The 10,738-nt window shown below is 40.8% G+C and overlaps 2 protein-coding genes across 2 annotated transcripts in view; one reads left to right on the top strand and one right to left on the bottom strand.

Moving 5' to 3' along the window:
* The window catches only part of LOC142205146 (solute carrier organic anion transporter family member 1C1-like), a 48,967-nt gene extending 39,865 nt beyond the window's left edge, over positions 1–9,102 (top strand). Inside the window, exons 11-13 of the mRNA XM_075276507.1 lie at positions 8,351–8,415; positions 8,664–8,781; positions 8,897–9,102. Coding sequence (XP_075132608.1) covers positions 8,351–8,415; positions 8,664–8,781; positions 8,897–9,098 — 385 coding nt within the window. The 3' untranslated portion in view covers positions 9,099–9,102. The remainder of the gene's footprint in view (positions 1–8,350; positions 8,416–8,663; positions 8,782–8,896) is intronic.
* Positions 9,103–9,329: 227 nt separating this feature from the next.
* The window catches only part of PDE3A (phosphodiesterase 3A), a 228,941-nt gene continuing 227,532 nt past the window's right edge, over positions 9,330–10,738 (bottom strand). The window contains exon 15 of the mRNA XM_075275946.1: positions 9,330–9,617. Coding sequence (XP_075132047.1) covers positions 9,330–9,617 — 288 coding nt within the window. The remainder of the gene's footprint in view (positions 9,618–10,738) is intronic.

Consider the following 10,738-nt stretch of genomic DNA (forward strand, 5'->3'; position numbering starts at 1 on the left):
CTGTGTAGTATATAGAGGCAGTGTACTGTACAGTATATAATACAGGTGTGTGTAGTATATAGAGGCAGTGTACTGTACAGTATATAATACAGGTCTGTGTAGTATATAGAGGCAGTATACTGTATAGTATATAATACAGGTGTGTGTAGTATATAGAGGCAGTGTACTGTACAGTATATAATACAGGTCTGTGTAGTATATAGAGGCAGTGTACTGTACAGTATATAATACAGGTCTGTGTAGTATATAGAGGCAGTGTACTGTACAGTATATAATACAGGTCTGTGCAGTATATAGAGGCAGTATATATACAGTTGTGTGTAGTATATAGAGGCAGTGTACTGTACAGTATATAATACAGATCTGTGTAGTATATAGAGGCAGTGTACTGTACAGTATATAATACAGGTCTGTGTAGTATATAGAGGCAGTGTACTGTACAGTATATATACCGGTGTGTGTAGTATATAGAGGCAGTGTACTGTATAGTATATAATACAGGTGTGTGTAGTATATAGAGGCAGTGTACTGTACAGTATATATACAGGTGTGTGTAGTATATAGAGGCAGTGTACTGTATAGTATATATACAGGTGTGTGTAGTATATAGAGGCAGTGTACTGTACAATATATATACAGGTGTGTGTAGTATATAGAGGCAGTGTACTGTACAGTATATATACAGGTGTGTGTAGTATATAGAGGCAGTGTACTGTACAATATATATACAGGTCTGTGTAGTATATAGAGGCAGTGTACTGTACAGTATATATACAGGTGTGTGTAGTATATAGAGGCAGTGTACTGTACAATATATATACAGGTGTGTGTAGTATATAGAGGCAGTGTACTGTACAGTATATAATACAGGTGTGTGCAGTATATAGAGGCAGTATACTGTACAATATATATACAGGTCTGTGTAGTATATAGAGGCAGTGTACTGTACAGTATATATACAGGTGTGTGTAGTATATAGAGGCAGTGTACTGTACAATATATATACAGGTGTGTGTAGTATATAGAGGCAGTGTACTGTACAGTATATAATACAGGTGTGTGCAGTATATAGAGGCAGTGTACTGTACAGTATATATACAGGTGTGTGTAGTATATAGAGGCAGTGTACTGTACAGTATATATACAGGTGTGTGTAGTATATAGAGGCAGTGTACTGTACAGTATATATACAGGTGTGTGTAGTATATAGAGGCAGTGTACTGTACAGTATATAATACAGGTGTGTGTAGTATATAGAGGCAGTGTACTGTACAATATATATACAGGTCTGTGTAGTATATAGAGGCAGTGTACTGTACAGTATATATACAGGTGTGTGTAGTATATAGAGGCAGTGTACTGTACAATATATATACAGGTGTGTGTAGTATATAGAGGCAGTGTACTGTACAGTATATAATACAGCTCTGTGTAGTATATAGAGGCAGTGTACTGTACAGTATATATACAGGTGTGTGTAGTATATAGAGACAGTGTACTGTACAGTATATAATACATGTCTGTGCAGTATATAGAGGCAGTGTACTGTACAGTATATAATACAGGTCTGTGTAGTATATAGAGGCAGTGTACTGTACAGTATATAATACAGGTGTGTGCAGTATATAGAGGCAGTGTACTGTACAGTATATAATACAGGTCTGTGTAGTATATAGAGGCAGTGTACTGTACAGTATATAATACAGGTGTGTGCAGTATATAGAGGCAGTGTACTGTACAGTATATATACAGGTCTGCGTAGTATATAGAGGCAGTGTACTGTACAGTATATAATACAGGTGTGTGTAGTATATAGAGGCAGTGTACTGTACAGTATATAATACAGGTCTGTGTAGTATATAGAGGCAGTGTACTGTACAGTATATAATACAGGTCTGTGTAGTATATAGAGGCAGTGTACTGTACAGTATATATACAGGTGTGTGTAGTATATAGAGGCAGTGTACTGTACAGTATATAATACAGGTCTGTGTAGTATATAGAGGCAGTGTACTGTACAGTATATAATACAGGTGTGTGTAGTATATAGAGGCAGTGTACTGTACAGTATATATACAGGTCTGTGTAGTATATAGAGGCAGTGTACTGTACAGTATATAATACAGGTCTGTGTAGTATATAGAGGCAGTGTACTGTACAGTATATAATACAGGTGTGTGTAGTATATAGAGGCAGTGTACTGTACAGTATATAATACAGGTGTGTGCAGTATATAGAGGCAGTGTACTGTACAGTATATAATACAGGTGTGTGTAGTATATAGAGGCAGTGTACTGTACAGTATATATACCGGTGTGTGCAGTATATAGAGGCAGTGTACTGTACAGTATATAATACAGGTGTGTGTAGTATATAGAGGCAGTGTACTGTACAGTATATATACAGGTGTGTGTAGTATATAGAGGCAGTGTACTGTACAGTATATATACAGGTCTGTGTAGTATATAGAGGCAGTGTACTGTACAGTATATAATATAGCTCTGTGTAGTATATAGAGGCAGTGTACTGTACAGTATTTATACAGGTCTGTGCAGTATATAGAGGCAGTGTACTGTACAGTATATAATACAGGTCTGTGTAGTATATAGAGGCAGTGTACTGTACAGTATATAATACAGGTCTGTGTAGTATATAGAGGCAGTGTACTGTACAGTATATATACAGGTGTGTGTAGTATATAGAGGCAGTGTACGGTACAGTATATAATACAGGTGTGTGTAGTATATAGAGGCAGTGTACTGTACAGTATATAATACAGGTGTGTGTAGTATATAGAGGCAGTGTACTGTACAGTATATAATACAGGTGTGTGTAGTATATAGAGGCAGTGTACTGTACAGTATATAATACAGGTGTGTGCAGTATATAGAGGCAGTGTACTGTACAGTATATATACAGGTCTGTGTAGTATATAGAGGCAGTGTACTGTACAGTATATAATACAGGTGTGTGTAGTATATAGAGGCAGTGTACTGTACAGTATATATACAGGTGTGTGTAGTATATAGAGGCAGTGTACTGTACAGTATATAATACAGGTGTGTGTAGTATATAGAGGCAGTGTACTGTACAGTATATATACAGGTGTGTGTAGTATATAGAGGCAGTGTACTGTACAGTATATATACAGGTCTGTGTAGTATATAGAGGCAGTGTACTGTACAGTATATAATACAGGTGTGTGTAGTATATAGAGGCAGTGTACTGTACAGTATATAATACAGATCTGTGTAGTATATAGAGGCAGTGTACTGTACAGTATATAATACAGGTCTGTGTAGTATATAGAGGCAGTGTACTGTACAGTATATATACCGGTGTGTGTAGTATATAGAGGCAGTGTACTGTATAGTATATAATACAGGTGTGTGTAGTATATAGAGGCAGTGTACTGTACAGTATATATACAGGTGTGTGTAGTATATAGAGGCAGTGTACTGTATAGTATATATACAGGTGTGTGTAGTATATAGAGGCAGTGTACTGTACAGTATATATACAGGTGTGTGTAGTATATAGAGGCAGTGTACTGTACAGTATATATACAGGTGTGTGTAGTATATAGAGGCAGTGTACTGTACAATATATATACAGGTCTGTGTAGTATATAGAGGCAGTGTACTGTACAGTATATATACAGGTGTGTGTAGTATATAGAGGCAGTTTACTGTACAGTATATAATACAGGTCTGTGCAGTATATAGAGGCAGTGTACTGTACAATATATATACAGGTGTGTGTAGTATATAGAGGCAGTGTACTGTACAGTATATATACAGGTGTGTGTAGTATATAGAGGTAGTGTACTGTACAGTATATAATACAGGTGTGTGTAGTATATAGAGGCAGTGTACTGTACAGTATATAATACAGGTGTGTGTAGTATATAGAGGCAGTGTACTGTACAGTATATAATACAGGTGTGTGTAGTATATAGAGGCAGTGTACTGTACAGTATATATACAGGTGTGTGCAGTATATAGAGGCAGTGTACTGTACAGTATATATACAGGTGTGTGTAGTATATAGAGGCAGTGTACTGTACAGTATATATACAGGTCTGTGTAGTATAGAGGCAGTGTACTGTACAGTATATATACATGTGTGTGTAGTATATAGAGGTAGTGTACTGTACAGTATATAATACAAATGTGTGTAGTATATAGGGCAGTGTACTGTACAGTATATATACAGGTGTGTGTAGTATATAGAGGCAGTGTACTGTACAGTATATAATACAGGTCTGTGTAGTATATAGAGGCAGTGTACTGTACAGTATATAATACAGGTCTGTGTAGTTATAGAGGCAGTGTACTGTACAGTATATAATACAGGTGTGTGTAGTATATAGAGGCAGTGTACTGTACAGTATATAATACAGGTCTGTGTAGTATATAGAGGCAGTGTACTGTACAGTATATAATACAGGTGTGTTGCAGTATATAGAGGCAGTGTACTGTACAGTATATATACAGGTGTGTGTAGTATATAGAGGCAGTGTACTGTAACAGTATATAATACAGGTCTGTGCAGTATATAGAGGCAGTGTACTGTACAGTATATAATACAGGTGTGTGCAGTATATAGAGGCAGTGTACTGTACAGTATATAATACAGGTCTGTGCAGTATATAGAGGCAGTGTACTGTACAGTATATAATACAGGTGTGTGCAGTATATAGAGGCAGTGTACTGTACAGTATATATACAGGTGTGTGTAGTATATAGAGGCAGTGTACTGTACAGTATATATACAGGTGTGTGTAGTATATAGAGGCAGTGTACTGTACAATATATATACAGGTCTGTGTAGTATATAGAGGCAGTGTACTGTACAGTATATATACAGGTGTGTGTAGTATATAGAGGCAGTGTACTGTACAATATATATACAGGTGTGTGTAGTATATAGAGGCAGTGTACTGTACAGTATATAATACAGCTCTGTGTAGTATATAGAGGCAGTGTACTGTACAGTATATATACAGGTGTGTGTAGTATATAGAGACAGTGTACTGTACAGTATATAATACATGTCTGTGCAGTATATAGAGGCAGTGTACTGTACAGTTATAATACAGGTCTGTGTAGTATATAGAGGCAGTGTACTGTACAGTATATAATACAGGTGTGTGCAGTATATAGAGGCAGTGTACTGTACAGTATATAATACAGGTCTGTGTAGTATATAGAGGCAGTGTACTGTACAGTATATAATACAGGTGTGTGCAGTATATAGAGGCAGTGTACTGTACAGTATATATACAGGTCTGCGTAGTATATAGAGGCAGTGTACTGTACAGTATATAATACAGGTGTGTGTAGTATATAGAGGCAGTGTACTGTACAGTATATAATACAGGTCTGTGTAGTATATAGAGGCAGTGTACTGTACAGTATATAATACAGGTCTGTGTAGTATATAGAGGCAGTGTACTGTACAGTATATAATACAGGTCTGTGTAGTATATAGAGGCAGTGTACTGTACAGTATATAATACAGGTGTGTGTAGTATATAGAGGCAGTGTACTGTACAGTTTATATACAGGTCTGTGTAGTATATAGAGGCAGTGTACTGTACAGTATATAATACAGGTGTGTGCAGTATATAGAGGCAGTGTACTGTACAGTATATAATACAAGTCTGTGTAGTATATAGAGGCAGTGTACTGTACAGTATATAATACAGGTGTGTGCAGTATATAGAGGCAGTGTACTGTACAGTATATAATACAGGTCTGTGTAGTATATAGAGGCAGTGTACTGTACAGTATATAATACAGGTCTGTGTAGTATATAGAGGCAGTGTACTGTACAGTATATAATACAGGTCTGTGTAGTATATAGAGGCAGTGTACTGTACAGTATATAATACAGGTGTGTGTAGTATATAGAGGCAGTGTACTGTACAGTTTATATACAGGTCTGTGTAGTATATAGAGGCAGTGTACTGTACAGTATATAATACAGGTCTGTGTAGTATATAGAGGCAGTGTACTGTACAGTATATAATACAGGTGTGTGCAGTATATAGAGGCAGTGTACTGTACAGTATATAATACAGGTCTGTGTAGTATATAGAGGCAGTGTACTGTACAGTATATAATACAGGTGTGTGTAGTATATAGAGGCAGTGTACTGTACAGTTTATATACAGGTCTGTGTAGTATATAGAGGCAGTGTACTGTACAGTATATAATACAGGTCTGTGTAGTATATAGAGGCAGTGTACTGTACAGTATATAATACAGGTGTGTGTAGTATATAGAGGCAGTGTACTGTACAGTATATAATACAGGTCTGTGTAGTATATAGAGGCAGTGTACTGTACAGTATATAATACAGGTCTGTGTAGTATATAGAGGCAGTGTACTGTACAGTATATAATACAGGTCTGTGTAGTATATAGAGGCAGTGTACTGTACAGTATATAATACAGGTGTGTGTGTAGTATATAGAGGCAGTGTACTGTACAGTTTATATACAGGTCTGTGTAGTATATAGAGGCAGTGTACTGTACAGTATATAATACAGGTCTGTGTAGTATATAGAGGCAGTGTACTGTACAGTATATAATACAGGTGTGTGCAGTATATAGAGGCAGTGTACTGTACAGTATATAATACAGGTCTGTGTAGTATATAGAGGCAGTGTACTGTACAGTATATAATACAGGTGTGTGTAGTATATAGAGGCAGTGTACTGTACAGTTTATATACAGGTCTGTGTAGTATATAGAGGCAGTGTACTGTACAGTATATAATACAGGTCTGTGTAGTATATAGAGGCAGTGTACTGTACAGTATATAATACAGGTGTGTGCAGTATATAGAGGCAGTGTACTGTACAGTATATAATACAGGTCTGTGTAGTATATAGAGGCAGTGTACTGTACAGTATATATACAGGTCTGTGTAGTATATAGAGACAGTGTACTGTACAGTATATAATACAGGTCTGTGTAGTATATAGAGGCAGTGTACTGTACAGTATATAATACAGGTGTGTGTAGTATATAGAGGCAGTGTACTGTACAGTATATAATACAGGTCTGTGTAGTATATAGAGGCAGTGTACTGTACAGTATATAATACAGGTCTGTGTAGTATATAGAGGCAGTGTACTGTACAGTATATAATACCGGTGTGTGCAGTATATAGAGGCAGTGTACTGTACAGTATATAATACAGGTGTGTGTAGTATATAGAGGCAGTGTACTGTACAGTATATAATACAGGTGTGTGTAGTATATAGAGGCAGTGTACTGTACAGTATATAATACAGGTCTGTGTAGTATATAGAGGCAGTGTACTGTACAGTATATAATATAGCTCTGTGTAGTATATAGAGGCAGTGTACTGTACAGTATATATACAGGTCTGTGCAGTATATAGAGGCAGTGTACTGTACAGTATATAATACAGGTCTGTGTAGTATATAGAGGCAGTGTACTGTACAGTATATATACAGGTCTGTGTAGTATATAGAGGCAGTGTACTGTACAGTATATAATACAGGTGTGTGTAGTATATAGAGGCAGTGTACTGTACAGTATATATACAGGTGTGTGTAGTATATAGAGGCAGTGTACTGTACAGTATATAATACAGGTGTGTGTAGTATATAGAGGCAGTGTACTGTACAGTATATATACAGGTGTGTGTAGTATATAGAGGCAGTGTACTGTACAGTATATATACAGGTCTGTGTAGTATATAGAGGCAGTGTACTGTACAGTATATAATACAGGTGTGTGTAGTATATAGAGGCAGTGTACTGTACAGTATATAATACAGGTCTGTGTAGTATATAGAGGCAGTGTACTGTACAGTATATAATACAGATCTGTGTAGTATATAGAGGCAGTGTCCTGTACAGTATATAATACAGGTGTGTACAGTATATAGAGGCAGTGTACTGTACAGTATATAATACAGGTGTGTGTAGTATATAGAGGCAGTGTACTGTACAGTATATAATACAGGTGTGTGTAGTATATAGAGGCAGTGTCCTGTACAGTATATAATACAGGTCTGTGTAGTATATAGAGGCAGTGTACTGTACAGTATATAATACAGGTCTGTGTAGTATATAGAGGCAGTGTACTGTACAGTATATAATACAGGTCTGTGTAGTATATAGAGGCAGTGTACTGTACAGTATATAATACAGCTCTGTGTAGTATATAGAGGTAGTGTACTGTACAGTATATAATACAGGTGTGTGTAGTATATAGAGGCAGTGTACGGTATATATGTTGGCTGTATCTTCCTCAGTACGGGTGTCTTACAGTCGGACTCTCTCACCGTCTCCTCCTCTTCCTCCTTAGATCTGTTCGTCCTGAGCTGAAGTCTCTTGCTCTGGGGATTTACACTATGGCGGTCAGAGTGTTAGGTGAGGTTGTGGCGCCTCTCTGTGGCCGGACCGTTCTCTGCGGGTTGTCAGCAGCTATGATCTGTGTCCTGTGCTGATGGTTTGTTACAGTGTAGCAGTGCAGGTGACATGTATCTGTATATAGTATCAGTGCAGTGCTGTGAGGAGGATCCGGGTGCTCACATTGGGTCTGGGGGTTCCTCTCCTGTGCTGGCGGGGGGTCCTCCATATTGAGCTGTATGATGGCGGTAATATCTTGTATCTTCCAGCCGGGGTCCCTGCTCCCGTGTATTTTGGGGCCCTGATTGACAGCGTGTGCCTGAAGTGGAGCAGCCGGAGCTGCAGCGGGAGAGGATCCTGCAGACTGTACAGCACGGACACCCTGCGGTCAGTACAATGTGGGGGGGGCCGGCGCACTAGTGCATGGTCAGGGGGGTGGAGCCTGATACAGGCAGCACTGGTCATTACATTTCCTTTAAGTATGGCGTCCGTGTCTTTGCAGGTTCCTGTACCTGGGGATGACGCTGGCGATGGGCGTTGTCTTCCTCGGCCTGTGCACCGCTCTTCTCTATATACTGACGAAGCGGTGTCCGACCAGAGAGGGCGCCGCATCCTGCAAGAGCTCCGCCCTGCCCTCCAGCCTGGTCAGCAATGTCCACCTGCTGCAGCCCCGCTGCTGGTCACAGAAGGAGACCCGCCTCTAGCGCCCCCTCCCCCGATTAATGACCTCTTAGCTGTCACGTATCAGCAGCGCGCACGCCGCTCCTCTAGATCATATGAGTAGGCAAGAGCCAATCAGAGCGCAGGAGGACGACCAGATGGGGATTGCGTCCTTCTCTCCATATGACCGGCCATCATGCCGTACAGGGCTCTGGGAGAGCTGGGTGACCAACCCTGTCCAGTGGCCGGAGAGAGGTCACCCAGCTTTCCCAGGATCAGACGCTGACATGTAGGAGGTTTTCTGGGATTATTACACTTTTAATAAAATAATCGGAGAAGTTTCTTAGTTGTGAAGTTTCTGTGGCAGTATTTGGGGTCAGTGATGTCTCCGTGCTCGCTCCGATAGTCCACCACAAGGGTAAGGGTGGCGCCGGCGAGTCTGCGCTCCTCCTCCTGCGTATTTCTCTATTCTTATCCCATGGAGCTGCCTGGAGGACACTGGACGTTCCTGTGCGCTGTGTATACAGCTCCTGTGCCGGCCCATGTGTCTCCATGATTACAGACTACAAGCAGCCCCAGTGTGACATGTTATTATATTCATAGGCCACTCCCTGTTGACCATATGAGGGGGCGGAGCTCTACTCCTCTCATCCACAACATGACATTGTGTCCTGCCTATGGCGGAGTGATGGCGATCGCATCATACTCGGCAATGACAGGATCAACAATAATATTCTGCGAAGTAAGCCAAGCAACGCCTCCACGTGCCGACCTCCGACCTCCACGTGCCGACCTCCGACCTCCACGTGCCGACCGCCAACCCCCAACCTCCACGTGCTGACCTCCGACCTCCAACATTAGCAGCAAACACTGAAAGTCCTCCCTGTCCGCTCAGTCCTGGGCGCCTCAATGTCAGAAAATCATAAAAATCTCTTCTGTTCCCTGAGGTTTATCAGCCATCAGTCTGACATAGACGAGGCCTCTATAAAGGAGGGAAGCGGACCCAGAGAGGAGGAGGAGAAGAGAAAGAGGAGGAGGAGGAGGAGAAGTAGAGGAGGTGGAGGAGGAGAAGAAGGAGGAAAAGGAGAGAAGGAGAGGAGGAGAAGAAGTAGAGGAGAAGAAGGAGGAGGAGAAGAAGGAGGAGAAGGAGGTGGAGAAGGAGAGGAGGAGAAGGAGAGGAGAAGAAGAGGAGAAGGAGGAGGAAAAAGAGAGGAGGAGAAGGAGAAGGAAAGGAGGAGAAGAAGAGGAGGAGGAGGAGAAGGAGAGGAGGAGAAGGGCCGGAGAGAAGGAGGAGGAGAAGGAGAGGAGGAGAAGGGCCGGAGAGAAGAAGAAGGAGAGGAGGAGAAGGAGAGGAGAAGGAAAGGAAGAGAAGGAGAGGAGAAGGGGAGGAGGAGAAGGAGAAGGGGAGGAGGAGAAGGGGAGGAGGAGAAGGGGAGGAGGAGAAGAAGAAGGAGGAAAGGAGGAGAGGAGGAGAAGAATGAGGAGGAGAAGGAGGAGAAGGAGGAGGAGGAGAAGGAGAGGAGGAGAAGGAGAGGAGAAGGAGGAGAAGAAGAGGAGGAGGAGAAGGAGGAGGAGAAGGAAAGGAGGAGAAGGAGAGAAGGGAAGGAGAGGAGGAGAAGGGCCGGAGAGGAGAAGAAGGAGAGGAGGAGAAGGAAAGGAGGAGAAGAGAAGGAGAGGAGAAGGA

Source organism: Leptodactylus fuscus, chromosome 5 (assembly GCF_031893055.1).
Source record: "Leptodactylus fuscus isolate aLepFus1 chromosome 5, aLepFus1.hap2, whole genome shotgun sequence".
Lineage (NCBI taxonomy): Eukaryota > Metazoa > Chordata > Amphibia > Anura > Leptodactylidae > Leptodactylus > Leptodactylus fuscus.